Source organism: Tribolium castaneum, chromosome 2 (genome assembly GCF_031307605.1).
Source record: "Tribolium castaneum strain GA2 chromosome 2, icTriCast1.1, whole genome shotgun sequence".
NCBI classification, from domain to species: Eukaryota; Metazoa; Arthropoda; class Insecta; order Coleoptera; family Tenebrionidae; genus Tribolium; species Tribolium castaneum.
In genome coordinates this window covers 5,795,946-5,813,523 of record NC_087395.1, presented here as the reverse complement: position 1 = coordinate 5,813,523, position 17,578 = coordinate 5,795,946, and the positions used below count along the sequence as shown (strand labels likewise).

Sequence of the window (17,578 nt, the reverse complement as noted above, 5' to 3'; positions counted from 1 at the left end):
CTGAATGTTTTTCAATATCTGCTATTGAATATTGCATTGAAAGTTGTCACAGTAATACCAGAAATTGATTCTGTACCAATATCTAAAAAATTTCAAGATCTTGATTCAATAATAGATAACCAATAGTGTACGCTAATAGGAAGACAATTTGTTATTGCTTATTTTCAGATTATTGAAACAATAACCAATTTTCAATGATCACCGTAATAAGCCTGAATGTTATAGTCGTCCGCACAAATGGCTAACCACGGCCTTTTATAAATACATTTTTTTAAAAAGCTTGTTTTCATCAATAAATAGCAAACAATTTCAAGAACCACGCAAAATCGCCCAATAACAATAACACCCTGTATTTTTTAATTTTTTTATTTTTTGAACTGAATGTCTTTTGGGTCCATCGCGAACCCTAATTTTCCAACGGCTCTCTTTAAAAATTGTTAAAACGTGAAACAACCTATCTTTCTCACGTTCAGTTAATTTATTGTGGATGTAAAACTTTAATATTTTCGTATTTTTTTGTAGTAAACCTCAAGGTTATTTGGTCTACTTTTACCAAATAAATAATAAAATAGTAATTTTTGTATTAAGTGCGCGAAATGAGTGTTTTTTTAATGGCGCCTGAGAATGTTATTTTAGTCGAGACCGCCAGGTCGAGACCTAAAAGACATTCGAAGGCGCCATTAAAACATGAATTTCGCCACGAAATACAAACAACGTTTTTTCTACAGCCTCCAGATGAAGAAAAAAGTAACAGAAATTAGTTGGAACAAAATGGTCTGATAAATCGAGTTGCTTGCATGGTTACGATGATAAATAAAAGTGATAGTTGCGAAAAATTTGTCACAATAGGTATTTTTGTTGAAGAAGTGTGATGGATTTTAGCAGCGAAAACGAAATAGATGCAATTGCAAGCGCGGCAGTGTCGAATCTTTTGCCTGCTAAATCAAGACCGCAGTACGAAAAAACGTATCTTCAGTTTCGGCAGTGGTGTTCTATGAAAAAGATTGATCAAGTAACGGAAAATGTTTTGTTGGCGTATTTGGAAGAAAAGTCTACCACCTTAAAGCCACCAACACTCTGGGCCCTTTATGCGATGTTGAAAGCCACCTTAAACGTTAAAGAGAATATCGATACACGTAAGTTTCCGAAGTTAGTGCCCTACCTGAAAAGCAAAAGCGTAGGTTACAGAAGCAAGAAGTCGCAAATTTTAGACAAAGAAGACATTAGCAAGTTTATTAATGAAGCAGATGACAAGATATATTTACTGATGAAGGTAAACTTATCATATTAGTGTAATACAAATCAAAACAACTCGTTTTATTTATAGACTGTGCTAATTTTGGGTATATCGGGAGCCCTTCGACGTGAAGAATTAGTTAAAATGAAGCTAACTGACATAGAAGATAAACAGTCTGTCTTAATTGTGAAGGTGCCTGATACAAAAACCCACTGCGAACGAATATTTACTGTTTCAAATTTAGAAAATATAGAAATTGTCAGAAAATATAGAGCTTTGCGGCCTCCACGGGCGACTAGTGACCGTTTATTTTTAAAGTATACCAACGGAAAATGTGTGAATCAAAATGTTGGAATTAACAAAATCGGAGAGATACCAAGTTTGATTGCAAAGTGGCTTAACAAAGACGAACCTAAAAAATATACTGGTCACTGCTTCAGAAGAAGCTCTGCCACTCTTTTGGCGAATGCTGGAGGTGATCTAATTTCAATTAAACGTCATGGGGGCTGGAGAAGCAGCACAGTGGCAGAAAGTTACATCGAGGACTCTTTGAATAATAAAATTGAAATTGCCAATAAAATTCAACCTTCTTCCTCCACAGAAGAAAACAAAATCACTCAACCTTCTACATCGGCTTCTTTTAATGGCGAAAATAACTTTCATTTACAAGCGTCTTCACTCAGGCCTCTGGGGATAAACGGGGGCACGTTTTCGTCATGCACATTTAATTTTCATATGTCAAAGTAAATATCTATTATTATTGTTTTGTAATATTGTTCTGTATAATTATAAAACCTTTAAAACTACCTCTCATTATCGATCCGTCTCTTCATTTCGGTTGCTGTTGATGTCTTTTCGTGTTACTAAAATTGTAACAGAAATAAGTTGGAACAAAATGATCTGAAAAATCGAGTTGCCTGCACAGTTAAAAAATATTATTTTTTCACTGTGAAACCGTGAAAAAATAATATTTTTTCACAGTGAAAAAACGTCAAACTTCGCGCATAGGTAACCATGCATAAATGTCACGATTTTTTGACGGCTGTAGAAAATAATAATTTTGACACAATATCAACCTTCATAACGTCAAATAATTTATTTGTCTTTTTGTGACAGTAAAAAATGGTGTACCCTCACTCTTACAGAACTGAACACAGCGAAACGCGAACTACAAACAGTGTCTACGGAGAGTATTACGCCCAACATCAGAGTAAAAGAATTCCAATTCAACCCGATTTGTTAAAAATCATCCAATTTATTGACTCACACCGTGGCAGGTTTCTCAAAGATTTGGCCGATGTTGTGATGATCAAATCAGTATCCGGCAATTTGGAATACAAAGATGAGGTGCAAAAAATGATTGATTTTACCCAAAACTGGCTCTCGAAACTTGGACTAAAGTATGAGCGTTTCAATATTGGGTTTCATGAACTCGGGGGTGAGAAACACCGACTACCGGTCATTCTTTTGGCCTCTTTAGGAAACGATCAACGAAAGAAAACGCTTTGCATTTATGTGCATTTGGACGTTAAGGAGCCAGAGGCGAGTAAATGGCAGACAGATCCGTGGAGTGTCAGTCAAGTTGGTCATTCGATTTTTGGCTGTGGCGTAGCGCAGGGAAAAGCTACTCTTATTCATTGGTTCCACATTATTGAAGCGTTTCAGAAAAGTAATATTGAATTCCCGGTTAATTTGAAATTTATCATTGAGTCGATGTACCACTACGATAGTGTCGGTTTGGCCGATTTTTTGCCTTTGAGAAAACACGATTTTTTTGTCGATATTGATAATATCATTGTTTGTGATGGTGAGTGGATTGGTGAGAAGCACCCTTGCATCATTTATGGTACTATTGGGGTCATACATCATGATATTTTTATTGAAAAAGTTCCTGGCTCTAAAACTGATCCGAGGGACGATATGGTTGAAATATTTAAGGAAATTGTTGACGAGAAGGAACATATTTTGATCCCGCACTTTGATGATATTGTCTCGCAAATTACTCCAGAGGAGGAGAAGATGTATGAAGATATTTGTGATTTCAACATTGATGACATAAGGTACATACAGTATATTTAAAAATTGTTTTATGCTTTCAATTCAAAAATGTCATCTTTATATTTCAACAGAATTTGAAATTATTATTTTTAAACATTCTAGTCTTCATTTAAACTTTGATGCCCGTTTCCACCGGTTCCACTTAAAAGTACAGATTAACTTAAGCGGAGATTAAATCATACAAAACTTTGCACGGCGTTTATCCGTGAGTTAATGTCGCTAAAATGTCAGTTATTTTAATCCGTGGATCAAGTGCGGTTTAGCAAGGTCAAATCGTTTTAAATTAATTTAAATTCAACCAATTCACTAATTACTTGGAAAAAAATGCAGAAATGTTGAGCTTTGCTTTCTCAACAAACAGAAAAGCTGACGACTAAAATTTTCACGAAAAACATGAGAAAAAAATTATTTAAAATTTAAACTTTGAGCTGCGTCCTGTATTTTTCAAAACGCTACGAATACGGTTAAAGATGAAAGAAAAATGTTCAGAAAAAAATTGTAGAGAATTAAATTAAATCCTATAAAAAAAGTCCGCGACACCATTTTTCTATCTTCAACAGTTTAGGCCCTAAAGACGCTCAAGCAACGGATTTCCCTCAATTTGCCGGTGGTTAAGTATTAGAAAGTTAATTGATACCTAAACCATAGAAGATAGAAATATGGTGTCGCGGACTTTTTTACAACCTCATTCTTTACACTTTTTTATATCTTCAGCTGTTTTCGCAGCGTTTTGATAAGTTAATTAAATTTTCTACAAAAAAGTCCGGGACATCATATTTCTATCTTTAACGGTTTAGGTATAAACTTACTTTCCAATACTTGACCACCAGCAAAGTGAAGGAAATCTGTTGCTTGAGCGTTTTTGAATGTCTTTGGGGCCTAAATGGTTGAAGATAGGGATATGATCTAGCGGACTTTTTTAAACTAAACTTTCATGTATCTGTCTGTAACAGTCTTTGCAGCGTTTTGAAAAGGAGGTAGAGTGCAAATTGGTAAACGTTTGAACTTTTTTAAAATGTAGTTTATGATATAATTTTTGCACTATTTTTATTTCTTACTATTGAGAATTTACTGCTCCATCTGTTTGTATAGTTTTTATTTGCCTTGCGCTAACCGTTATTTAGTTACAACTATTTTATAAATTCATTGCACTGAAAACTTGAACGGTAATGGAACAACTGCGCCTCTGGTGACAATAACGGAACTGTCGAGGGCGGAGACGTTTTTTTTGTATGTATGTCGTTTCATATCCTTAGTTTTAGATATTCGTATGGCATACCACGCCAGATACATGTACGTAACAATTACTTCGATAATTTGGATAATGCTAGTTTTCGGAAACGATTTCGTTTGTCAAAAGAATGTTGTTTAAATTTGTTAAGACTGATTGAAGAACATTTAGAATATCCATATGACAAGTAAAATATTTATCATTCTCCACAATTCTTGAATGCAGCAATTCCTTCGTTTTAGTAACAATGCAGTTTCTCCAATGATAATCATAATAATGATAATCAGCTTTTAACAACTCTTCGCTTAATTTTAATTTTACATGTCTTTGGCTTTTGGTGCTTTATATGACATTTTTGTCAAGTTTCCTAGCACAGAAAAAGAAATCTGTGCTGAACAAAAGAGATTTTTTGAGGTAGACGGATTTATACGTGTTGTTGGTGCAATCGTAAAAATTCAGTCGCCTAGTGGCGAAGATGTAGAAATTTTCCGAAATAGAAAATCTTATTTTTCAATCAACACACAAATGATTTGTACTGCCGAATTAAAAATTACCAATGTCGTTGCTCGGTGGCCAGGATCAGATGATGGCACTATTTTTAATAATAGCCAAATTCAAGCAGATTTTGAAAGACGTACCTACAGGAACTGTTTATTATTAGGAGATAGTGGTTATCCTAAAAAAACATATCTATTTACTCCACTTCTTAATCCTCTTACACCAGCTGAACAGCGCCACAATACGTCACAATATCAAAAGCAGAAATTGCATTGAAAGATGGGTATTAAAACGGAGATTTTTAATTTTGGCTAATGGATGTAGATTAAAAACTACAACCACAATAACAATCATTGTTGCAACAGCAATACTTTATAATTTAGCTTTGACCATGCATGATACCGAACCTTCCTTAGTACCAGATGAAAGTGATGCTAATAAATGATAGAAGGTGGCTAAATTCCAGATGTTAATAATTACGGCCCAAATAAACCGGTAGGGGTCGGTGCTCAGTTACGAAGACACTTCAGTTACGAAGATACTTATTTTGTAAACATTTAAATTTTGTCAAGTCTTTAATCTATTATAATTCAAAAAATCATACAATAACAAAACATTAATTAATAAACATAAACAAATTAAATAGCATTCAGTGCTCTTAATTGTGCTTCTTTCAATTTTATTTCTAAACCTAGACATTTCTATCTAAGTTCGGACTCTTCTTTATCTCTTTCGTACTTTTCTAATTGCATGCATTTATTTGTTTGGTCTTTCTCTTCTCCTCTTTTTTGCTTTCTCCTTTCTCTCCATTTCTTCAATCTCGGTTTTATTTTTTTTTGTTGATGCATTCTTTCATTTTGCAATAATTCATGTTGTACTCTAGCAACCTGAAGCTTTACTTCTCCTAAATTTTCATATTTTTTTGCCACGTTTCCGGTTGGACATAGGGACGGGCGCCTACGACTAGACCATGTGGGACTTTTTTCTGGAACTTTTTATTCTTGTTAATTAAGCGCCTGTCAAGTAGAAAGGACGAGTTTATTAGAAAACTTATTATTTAGTCTTTTGTCACGTCTTCAGTTGTAACTGGTTCTTGCTCTGTGTTGCTTCTATTCTCTTGTCTGAAACTGGCATAGCTTCTTCTTCATCGTCTTCTTCTGTTTCTTCAATTCCTCGCGCTTCCTTTGCATTTGCTACAGCATAATTATTTTCTTGGCGACATGATGAAGGTTCGTTTCTATCTCCATCGCAAATTGAAGGAAACTCCAGAACTGTTTTTTTATTTAAAATGGCCATTGTCATATCAAAAGTGGGATCTTTAATAACGGAAACCTTTGCTCCTCCAACTGTTTTGAAAATTTCTTTTCGCTCCATAGCAGCTACTTTTCTTGTTTATTTTTTTATTTTCAAACAACCTTTTTATGGCTTCTTTAGTTCGAAATTCAGAAACAGTATTTTGAGCATTAAATTCGTTTGTTATTTTCGTCTAACTTTCTTCTTTGCTCCTCCATGTCTGAGCGTCCGTTTTTTTATTCTCTATTATATGTTTTTGAATATTGAATTTGAATATAATAGTTAAATTTTCTCTTCACCAGTAAAATTACTTGATCAGAATCTTTTTGGTTTTACTTCCTGTACAAACATAATTTACATATAATGCTATTCATTGAATGAGTAGCAATGTTTAAACTTACCATTATGTATTTAAAAAAGACCTCTCTTTAATAACAAACTAACAAACAAGGGTTTGATAATTTCACCGTTGGAAAAGTCAAATGCACCCACAGATCCGTACACACACGAGTTGAAAATCTCACCCAGCCATAGCCGAGTAGCTTGCGTTATCATAGGTTACCATTACCTAACTGAGAATTAAAAAAAATTGGTGCGAAGATAATAAAAGGTAACTGGGACCTAAATTTAACTAGGGCTTAGTTTAATCCTACTCTTAACTTTGACCGGTGCAAACGGGTATGAATAACTTTTGTAGAAGGAGGTAAATCAAACAAATAAGTTAAGAACTTGCTTAAACAAATTCATACTCACCTGGAATATAAATAGCTTACTATTTTTTTATGATTTCATGGTTAAATTTTTTTGAGTTTTTAAATCGATGGATGAGATTATTTGAAGAGTTGGCAACCACATGTCTGGCATAATGATATCGGAAATGTACAGGCTGTTTAAGAAATGAGTTACATTTTTACATCTTTTTGATAGTTTGCTTACCAAACAAAAATTGTATTTTTAAAATTTGAGCCTTTTTTATAGTGAAAGTCCTATTATTATAGGATTTTTAGTTTTTGTATAAAAATTTAAAAAAAGCGTGTTAAAAAATATTTCAAAAATTAAGCAAAATCGACCAATAACAATTTATCTTAAAAACGTCAGTGTTATTATAAGTTGCATACAAAAATGTAAAAGAATTGCGGCGTTCTATTTAAAAATATATGATTTTTATTGTAGCTCATTCCCTAAACATTCTTTACAACTAAATTCATTGTTGTCAACGAAATTGCTGAGTCACAGACCACTACTTTAATTAGAAATTTAATTGAAAGCACGGTAAACCTTTGATTTGTAATTTACGATTCTTATGAATGCGGTAGCTGTAGTACTCGTAGTAAAAACTGTAAAAATAATTTTACAAAGGTTTTTCCGAGGTACTAACATTGTTAGTTTCAACAAGAAAAGGAACAGCTTTCGGACTGGTTCAAATTTTATTGTTTAATTCATATTTAACTAGACTTTAGTAAAATAGTCCAGAGTTTTATTGCGTTTGTTTGGTTCCTGAAGTTTGTTTTCAAGTATAAATTTTGAATTGTACGTATACAGGGTGAATTTAAAGTAACGCATGAAATTGGTTTCAACTATTTCCGTGGAGGAATAAACTTGTGGAGAGAAGGTGCCCTGAATCTGAATTTCCCACTTAAGGAACGCGTTTACTGCAAAAAAAAGGTTTCTACTATAAATTTAACTAACGACCTATTGTCTGTAGCATTCACCTCTGTAGCTAACCTTTAGCAAGAACTGTTAATTGTCATACTTATAACTTTTCTTTTGGGTTTCTAATCTGGTGGGTTTTAGTGGCTCCAAATTTGTCGTTGGTAATCAGTTTAACATCGAATGCTTTTCTTATACAGAAATTCTCAATGTACAGGGTGTTCCAAGTTTTAGTGCAAGTCAAAAATAAATACTTCTACTTGTCCAAAAAATATATAAAACGATAGAGTTTCTAACACGCTTCAATCTGATTCTTTAATGTTATCCCAAAATTTCATGGTAAGATCATGAAATACAATAATTTTCCAAATTATTGCAATGATTTTTTCATAATAAATTCCTACAATTTTGAAATTAAAGCATTATAAAAATTATAACGTTAGAAAAACAAAGACACTGCGCATGAGTATGACTAACCCTGAGAAAAGTTGGTAACCAGCACATTTCCTTTGGTAAAGGTTTTAACCTTGGGTAAATCATAACCAAGCATTGAAATACGCCAAACCAAGAAATCAATTGGTAACCAGAATATTTTTAGTTTAACCGTCAACTGAAATACCGGACGTTAGAGTAAACGTAAATTTTGGTTATTTCTGGTTATATCACACTTGTCAAGATTACTTTCAACTTTCACAGCCACATTAAAAAAACAATCAATGTTGTTAGTTGTGTAGAAAAACAAATTTAATAAGGAAAACAAAACAAAAACGAGTAAATACACTTAAAATTAAATTGACGAAGAAACGAAACGGTGGGATGAATGAATTTTTAACAAATGTTCAAAATGATGGCCATTAACTTCAATGCATGTCTGGATATGTTTTTTAAAACTTTCTGCCACTGAAGCAGTACGATTCAGTGTTTATTAATCTCATCAAACGCATTTCTAATACGATTTCTCGTATCTTCTGGTGTTGTTGGTGGTCCAAACTGGTGATTTAATTCAGCTCTTGCAGTGTGGCGGGGCCCCGTCTTGCTGAAACCATAAGTTCCTTATCCTCTGTAATGAAATATCTTTTAACAGGTCTTGCAAATTATTTGATATAAAATCTGTCTAGATTTGTCCTGTTAGAATGCCTTCAAAAAAAAAGGACCAATTACTTGTCCTCTAATTACACCTCCACAAACATTTACGGACCAGTAATTTTGCATGGCTCTTTCTTGCATCCAGTGCGGGTTTTCGACGGCCCAATAATGAAGGTTGTGCTTATTAACCACACCGATATTTTTGAAATTACATTCGTCGGTAAAAATGACACTTTCGAAAAAATCTGGATTTTTTCTTATGCGTTCTTGAGCCCACTCACAGAAAGCTACACGCCTTTTAAAATCCTCTCCGTGTAGTTTCTAGTGCACCTCAATGTAACCTGTGTCGTTTTAGAATTCTGTGCACACTAGTTCGGCTAATACCTGTAGCACTCTGGATTTCAGTGAGACTTAAATTTGAATTATTTGTCACAAGATTTGCAACTAAGGCTTGATTAAGATCGTGGGTCACAGGAATATTTTCGTATACTTTTTTTGGGCAAAAATTTCTGTGTTCTCTAAGACTAGTAACAAGTTTTTGAAACAATTTTCGACTGGGATGTTCCTAGTCGGGAAACAGTGCTGCATACCGTTGTGCTGCTCGGGACGCATTTCTGATTTCTGCCACATTCCCCGTAGATTAGCACCATTTCGAGTTTTTCTTCAAAAGAGTATTGAAATGGCATTTTTAATATGTTATTTAAGTCAAATTTTAGTCCGACAGATTATGATGTTACAATTTTTTGTGAAGCAAGCAAAGACTCGAGCTCTGTTTTCTCAAAGGTGACTAAGATAAAACATTTATTTGGTCTAAATATCATCGTCTAAATCAAATTAAAAATTCATTTGCAGAAAACGCCTTGGGTTTTTTATTGTTTCAATTTCGGAATTCTCATTCTTGAAAATAGGAAAAATTTATTATGAAAAAGTCATTTTAATAATTTGGGGAAAAACTTTTTTATGTAGTTTTTATATTTCACGATCTTATCATGAAATTTTGGGATAACATTAAAGCATCAAACTGAAGCGTGTTAGAAACTTTATTGTTCGCGATATATATTTTTTTGGATAAGTAGAACTATTTATTTTTGACTGACACTATAACTTGAAACACCCTGTATGTTCTATTTCACACAAAAATGCAAATGTGCATTTTAGTTTTCTCTTTAGAACTGAAATGAGATAAATATTCATTCCGAGTTTTTCCAGTAGTTTATATCACTACTTGAAGATTAACACTCCTTTTCTCAAGTTAGCACAGAAATCTGCTTATAACGTAAGATTTTGGATAAAATTTAAGATGAGTCCTCTACACACTGTAAATTCTTAGCAACCCGCTGACCCTGGTTTTATTGTATTCACTTTTGTTAGAAATTACTATACAGAGTGGTCCACAACTCACTCCCTCACCGGAAAGCTGCTAGTGGTAACAGCAATGAGAATGCCAAAAGTGGAAAAAAGTAGGTCTTTTATTCTACGTTTGCGAAATACAGATGTTTCAAAGTGATCAATCCCAGAAGCTTTCGTCCAGATGTTACACATGCACTAAATGCGTTACTAAAGAATAAAAAATAATTCAAGAGCATTTTTTTTGTGAACGAGCTTTTTGATGCTGATAGGTATTTGATTAATGTCACTGACACTGACAGATATGACTATAATTCTAAATTTAATATTGGAACAAGATTGAAGCTTTCTGTTAAACGCCACAATAAGAAAGAAAGAATCTTTATTTTACTACCATTTTATGGTTTTTATGTTCGAAGGTCAAATTTTATATCTGAAAATCGCTCATCACTGTGGCAGATGATTGGGTGGTTCACGAAGGCCATCAGTAGCAATTAAGTTTAACGGTATATACTTTTACGACTATTAAGAGATCTAAAAAGAACCGCATTTATTCATGAACACAGCTTAACAAACTAGTGGATGAAACGAACAATCGATGAATGAAAAACACCAAAAACAGCAGCAGACGAATCAAACGAAATTAAAAAAATTCCCCCGTTCATTTGGGTACAAAACTGAGCTCTTCTGACCATACTGACGTGTGAATTATTGGTCATGTCAGGGGTTATCGTTTGAAAAGCTTCCTGCAATCGATCTCTTAATTTTGCTTCTCTGCAGACGATGTACCATCATGTTGATACCAATTGTTAACACGAAAAACTAGCCGCACGTTGTCAAGTAAACCCACCAACTCATTCTGGATAAACTCCGCGTATCTTTCGCCAGTCAAACGTGCCGGAAATTCAAAAGGCTCAACCTTGAACTTTAAGACTTATTAGAAATATAACTACACGGGAAGTAAAATAACTTTAAACTGTACCAAATAATCACCCAAAAGACCGACCTAGAAGTTAATCGAAAATCTTTCTTGAAATCCTCTATGAAAGAGTGCATGCGGATTTTCTTCAGCCCATACATGCCAATTACGAGAATTAAAACACCCCTTTTGATCAAACGTCGCCTCCGCAGTAAAGAGAACACAAGACAGAAAGTTAAGATTATTTTCGTTCAACAGCCACTCGCAAAATCTTTGTCTTATGCGAAAATTATCAGGTTTCAATTGTTAAACACGTGTTTAGTGATAGGAGTCCATAAAGTTTTCTTTCATAATGTGTTGGACATAGCCTTCGACATAGCCATTTGGCGAGAAACTGCTTTTTGGCTTGTCGTTGGCTTTTCTTCGGAAGTGTTTAAAACGACCTCTTCATTTTCCACTGTTCGCACGCACTTGTCTCGTTTTTCTTCCTCTTGCTATTACATTTAAAAATGTTTTGTGTGTTCGCGGAAACCCCTGGCGGCATTCCGTGCGTTTCGTCTATCCCATAAATGAGAACCATTTCAAAGCATTCTTCAGCTGAATACATTTTAGCGATAAATTTCTGTTTATGAAATTCTAGTTTCAAACGAAAAATAGTACTTTCACAAAATGCCTGTAACGCTTGACGGTACTTGTTATCCTAGCAACGTATTTTGTTTCTTTAGTTTTCCGGAGCAGAGCCTTTCGTGATTGGCTACTCTCAAACGTTACCTTCCAAACGCAAAGAATTACAAGTTTTTTGCAAAGGTACTTTGGTCTCAGAATTGTCTATTCTATATGCTGTAATGCTTTATTTTCTACTATTTGTTATTCAAAACTGGGTGCCACCAACTTTTTCCTAAAAGTTGGAAAAGAACTTATTTGCCGCTCTTATCCAGGTTTACACTACATAAGAGTGCCTTTTCGACTAGGTTTTATACAGTGGTAGTGGGAAGGTTCGATTTTAATTAAACACAAGTGATTGAAAAGAGTTTATTTAGTAACCATAACAATAGTAACAACAGATAGAACAAGTAATTTTTACAAACAACTTCAAACTTGGACTTAGTGAACCCTAGCCTTGGAGAAGAGATTCTCCGCGGGTGAAATTTGAGGGGAGAAGTCCCGTCGGTTGTGTTCCTGAAGAGGTCCAGGAAACGATAGCACTTGGAAGGAATCCCGTGGTCCGTGTTCAGAGGTGAACTCGGTTCTCAGATGTCCTGGGGCAGGTGCAGTTTAACGACGGAAGAAGGTCCTTTGAAGATGCCCAAAGAATGCAGTCCTTCAAAAGAGGTTCTGAAGTTGTTTCCACCAAGAGAGGTCTTAGTGATTTCATCCGAAGAGGTCCGGAAGGAGGCTCAAATGAATCCGTCGGTGCGGCGGTCTGTGCTCTTTTATACACTCTTTTGAAGTCAATATTTCCATAGTAACAAAACACTTTGTTTATATTTTCATTGATTTATCTCGATTCACCCCTTATTGTTTTTTTAACGGTGCTTTTAAATAAAACACAAACACAACATATCATTTATTCATGGAATTCTTAAATCCAAGTTTTTGTTACAATGCACTTTTCCGGTGAGGAATGAGTTGTGGGCCATTCTGTAGATTCAGTGTTTTTACTGGCAACTGTGTGAGGCCATGTTCAACTTAATGACTGTAAAATAATACGATCCACCATTATGGTCTGTAGACCTAAAATCGATGGTCTTTAAGAAACACTAAGAAGTTATTTATCAAAATCACCTGTTTGTATTGTATCTTTTATAATGGAGAGACCCTCAAGTCTTGTGGTTCTAAGGTCGAGGTGCTCTCTTCCTCTTCCGAACTTGAGTCTGTCTTGTACATTGATGTCAGAGGATCCTGTGGTGAATTTATGCTGAATACAGCGTGAATACTATAAATTCAAATTTTTCTAGAGCCTGGTCTAAAAGAGGTTCTCGGACAATGTAGTCATTCTTAACTAGGGTCACGTGGCGACAGATCCCTGCTCATTCTTGCTCGCCTATCTTCTTGAACCTCTGTCGACTAGGAACTTACACTTCTGTCATCCTAAACGTAACATTCCTCTCAGCTACCCAATTCACGTTGTGCCAATTTTTTTCAGTGGGGTTGAGTTCTGGGTGACATGGATGCAACCGTAGCAGATCAATCCCATTTTCTTGTAACCGACTGCCTAAAAGGATCTTTTAAACTCCTTTTTTTGTTTAATTAAGGCGTAGATTTCTTTTTTCAATAGACCTTTATCTACCGTCACACCCTCTACCCGGAGCCACTTAATCATTTCCCCTTTTCTTGTGTTGGACGTTGGAACTGCGTCCACTAATTTGTTATGGTAGGAAGCATTGTCCAATACAAGAAAGGATGTAGGTGGTAAATTGGGTAGCAGCTGGGTCGTCACCCATTTTTCAAAATTCTCCCAATTCATTTCGTTCGAGTAATCTTTTGTTTTTGAATCTACAACAGTTTATTTAACAGAACTAAATTGTGGTGCTCTACCTACAACCTGAAGCAATTTTTTATAAGGAATTTTGAACAAAATTTGACTCGTTTCTCGAAGCAGCGATAATAATAAGCCTTTTGCCTTTGACAAACCTAAATTACTGTTGTCATTCCTCTGTTTTGGAGAGCTATGGTCGTTATTAATGTAGGTTACGTCTGTATAAATTATAGGCCGTTTTTGTGTCTGATATTGCATGAGTGTTTTTAGATAGACAATTTTTTTCCGACGAATATCATAGCCCTCTATGAGTATTTTGCGATTGTCTTGAGTTTTGCCATACCTTTACAATATTTGAAAATTAGAACAAAAGTGGAAAAAATAATATCTACTACTTACTAGAAATTTTTTATTCAAAAAAGGTGTTTACTACACGACTATAGTCCGTTTTCTTATAAACAATTGTCAATATCAGAATCAAAGAATTTTCGTGGTATGGCATTAACTGAAGAAATTTATAAAGGTGTATTGCTCACCCCAAATCGAGGTACATAATGTAAATCTAATATCTCAATTTTTCGTTTTAAAGCGATACGAACTACTTTTATATCCGATTTTGACACCGACAAGAATTTAATAAAAAGACGGATAATAGAGGAAAACTAGCTCGTTGTTTTCTCTTCCTTCGTATATCTTTAGGTCAATGGACGGTAGTTCATTGCCTTCATCATCTAGATCAGAGTCTGAATCCCTTGAATCTTGTGTACTTATATCCGTATCATATAAGCTCAAAATATAAGCTCATCTTTTGATTGGAACATTTGTTTTTTAAGTTGAAAATAAGTAGCAAAGCGACAAAGTGAAAGATGTATTTCAAAACTTTAGACCAAGTCTTTGTTTTTCCTTGACATGGAATGTCTGAAGCATGTAGTTTAACCAGAATACCTTTTGAGCAACAACTAAGTAATATCGACACTAATTAAGAGGTATGCATTCTCTTTCAATACATTATTTATTAATCACAACGCGAATCGTCCCAAGAAAAGCCTTGTAAATTTATAAAAATTACCATTAAGTGTCGGTCTTTTTTTCGGTGCCATGATATTCGTGGACAATTTTATTCGTCTTATAGCTTGTTCCTCTCCTCCTGAAAATGTACGAGGTTTTGAGGGTGTGGAAAGCTTTTTCTTAATCGACTTGTGGTTAGAAATACCAGTAGCCACAAGAACGCGCTTTTTAAATTGTATGACTGCCTGATCTTCATCTTTTTCTCTTTTCATAAAGATCATAGTAGTAGAAACGTACTGGTTTTCCTCTTTTACCAAGCACTTTTTGAGGTTCCATCTTGCTGGTACCTATGCGATTCTTTGCGTTAGTTTTGTATTTATGTGTAATTTTAAGTAGGCACTTTCATCCTACATTAAATAAAAATAATATTAATTATAAGCGAATATAAAACAGCAAATAACACAAAACATTGTACCCTGTAGTTTAATTAATGTTGCACATGTATGATTTGAAATCGAAGAGCCACATGAATTAAAAACAATATACTTAGGGGACGACTTAAACAGAGACAACAAACCACTTTAAAAAAAAGCACACATAGCAAAATAAATAATTACATTTCTTACCCTTACATTTTCCTTGACAAACTATCTGTTATACTACTAGTTAAAAGATCATTGTGATACTGTTTTTTAAAAAGTCTCGTATTATAAGAATTCAGCTATCCAATGCGTTGGAAAAAGAAGTAATAGTTTTTATATCATGCCAAAACTTTTTATATCGTATATGTACACGTACAAAATTCATAGTAGAATTTTGCCATGAACAGTTTGCTGTAACAGTGCATTTCAATTTTTTGGAGTGGAATAAAGCACAAACTGAGTTCTACGAGTATTAGTTAATGTAACACGTAACAGTGTTAATTTATAGTATTTGCGGTTATTGTTTTTAAGTATATTTTACAATAGTGAGCTGCAACCTTTGCAAGTGTCCCAAAAATTTTGAATTTGAAGTTTGAAATTTCTAGTTAGCTCCAACACTTCGAAAAAGATTTACTAAAAGGAGTTGTACAAAACTTCTCTTTGTGAAACTACTTTCCAAAGTTAAAAAAAGTGTTTGTGCAACGACTACGGCTTCTCGCTTATGCTTTTTCCACAAGTTTTTCTCTCCACGACTATTTCATAGTTTCTCACGTCTTTATTGGTTTTGAGAAGTAACGTAATTTTCTTTTCTTTAAGTGGCAACCAACATTCTGTATTGTTTTTGATAGCAAACTTATTTATCTTTTGGTAAAAAATCAAATACAGTAAAACCTCTCAATAACGGACACTGATGGGGAATTTTTAATTGTCCGTTGTGGAAGGTGTCTGTTATTCGTACGTATAAACAGGATAAAATGAAATGAAAAAGTTGTGGATATTTGTATAAGAGATAATTGTTTATTTATTTTTTGTTTTTAGATTTTATATTAGGTGTTTTTATGCTAATTATTATTAAAAAAATATAAATAAACAATTGTTTCTTATAAAAGAAGGCACTTTAAAAAAAAAATCTTTTGTGCTTTATTATCAACATTTTTATATTTTTAATTTTGTTTTTTTTTTATTTTTTCAATAAGTGTGTGTTCTATGCATCATACCCAGATTTTGTATTTTAGCGAAAACTTTTTGTTTTTATCTTCGTATAGCGTTTGCATTCTCTTATACAAATTCCAAATTGCCCTAGCGTACCTAAATACTAAAAATGCCTAAATAACAGGAAATAACAGGCAGATCTATTGAGAATTTTTAATAAGGGCTTTTATCTTTTGTACGACAAAAAAGAGATGGACGTCAACGTACAGCTTTTAGTAATTTTACTATAATATTTTGGACATTAACACAAGTGTTTGTGTAGAACAATTTTCTGCTTTTGGACAGACTTTACATACATGTTGCATACAAAAATATTGTTTTAACTGTAAAATTTGCAGAGACAATTTGCCCTCTTACAAGCAAAAATGGGATAAAGTCAAACTCCTAATGCATTATTGGCGCCTACCTTCGATATCAATTGGTGAAACCGAAGAATGCACTTGTGAGAAGAAAGAAGTGGACATTGTTAAAAGACATTTTGTTGTAAAAATCGTTCCTCGCCAAATTATCAACAGAACAGTGAATATGACAAAAAATCACATTAACAGTGTTGTTAAGAAACTTAACATTGAAAATAAAGTCACTTGCGAGGAAGTTTCTTCAACCAGATATTGGCACGAAAGTGTAGCCAATCCCAATTATCAAGCTGCAAGAAGGGCAACAATCCAAGTAGAGATATAGTTTTAATGTGAATTGTGAATTATTAGAAAGATTATTTTCAGATTTATAAAGAAGATCCGAGCATGATCAAACTTGATAAACCTATGGTTTTGTTAACTATTCTTGACAGAGTTCTGGAGAATAATATTCTTCTTCTGCCATTGGTTACGTCTGGTTCTAACGCAAGCATGGAAAACGAAAATATAACAGTACGAACGTTTTATGAGAGTACCAAGCTTCTGGCTGCTTATTTGTTTCAATTAGCAAAATGATGATAAATACAGAGTGATTACGCAAAATCGTTTTTTTTTTCAACTTCAGTAAAAAAATAAAAAGTACTAATTTCTTACTCCAATGATTAATTTTTATCTTGCGCAACTAACTTTGATAGATCTCAAAAAATGTTAACTGTAGATGGAAAATAAAAACAGTTTCGAAGTCTTCAGACAAGTGTCTGTAAGAAAGATTTACTTACATT

General features: G+C 33.8%; 2 protein-coding genes and 1 long non-coding RNA gene across 7 annotated transcripts in view; 2 read left to right on the top strand and 1 right to left on the bottom strand.

Annotated features, from left to right (window-relative positions):
• LOC107399167 (uncharacterized) overlaps positions 1–17,578 on the bottom strand; it is a 35,937-nt gene that overhangs the window by 5,990 nt on the left and 12,369 nt on the right. For 2 of the 4 annotated variants that reach the window (XR_010332954.1, XR_001575830.2), the window contains 2 exons: positions 13,105–13,815; positions 12,338–13,053 (listed from right to left, as the gene is read on the bottom strand). The exons of the other annotated variants lie outside the window; for them this stretch is intronic. This is a non-coding gene — a long non-coding RNA (uncharacterized LOC107399167). Of the gene's footprint in view, positions 1–12,337; positions 13,054–13,104; positions 13,816–17,578 lie in introns of those variants that run through there. 4 annotated transcript variants of the gene reach the window in all.
• LOC107398409 (uncharacterized) lies at positions 535–2,043 on the top strand. 2 transcript variants are annotated; one of them, XM_015982376.2, is made up of 3 exons: positions 535–1,136; positions 1,182–1,273; positions 1,328–2,043. In XM_015982376.2, the coding sequence occupies exons 1-3, from the start codon at positions 872–874 to the stop codon at positions 1,982–1,984; spliced, it is 1,014 nt and encodes a 337-aa protein (XP_015837862.1). In that variant the 5' UTR covers positions 535–871; the 3' UTR covers positions 1,985–2,043. The 2 variants fall into 2 exon arrangements, with proteins under 2 accessions (XP_015837862.1, XP_015837861.1); XM_015982375.2 differs by having other exon boundaries at positions 536–1,273.
• On the top strand, positions 2,297–17,455 carry LOC660961 (cytosolic non-specific dipeptidase). Its single transcript, XM_008200916.3, has 3 exons — positions 2,297–3,297; positions 16,779–17,109; positions 17,163–17,455. The coding sequence occupies exons 1-3, from the start codon at positions 2,360–2,362 to the stop codon at positions 17,370–17,372; spliced, it is 1,479 nt and encodes a 492-aa protein (XP_008199138.1). The 5' UTR covers positions 2,297–2,359; the 3' UTR covers positions 17,373–17,455.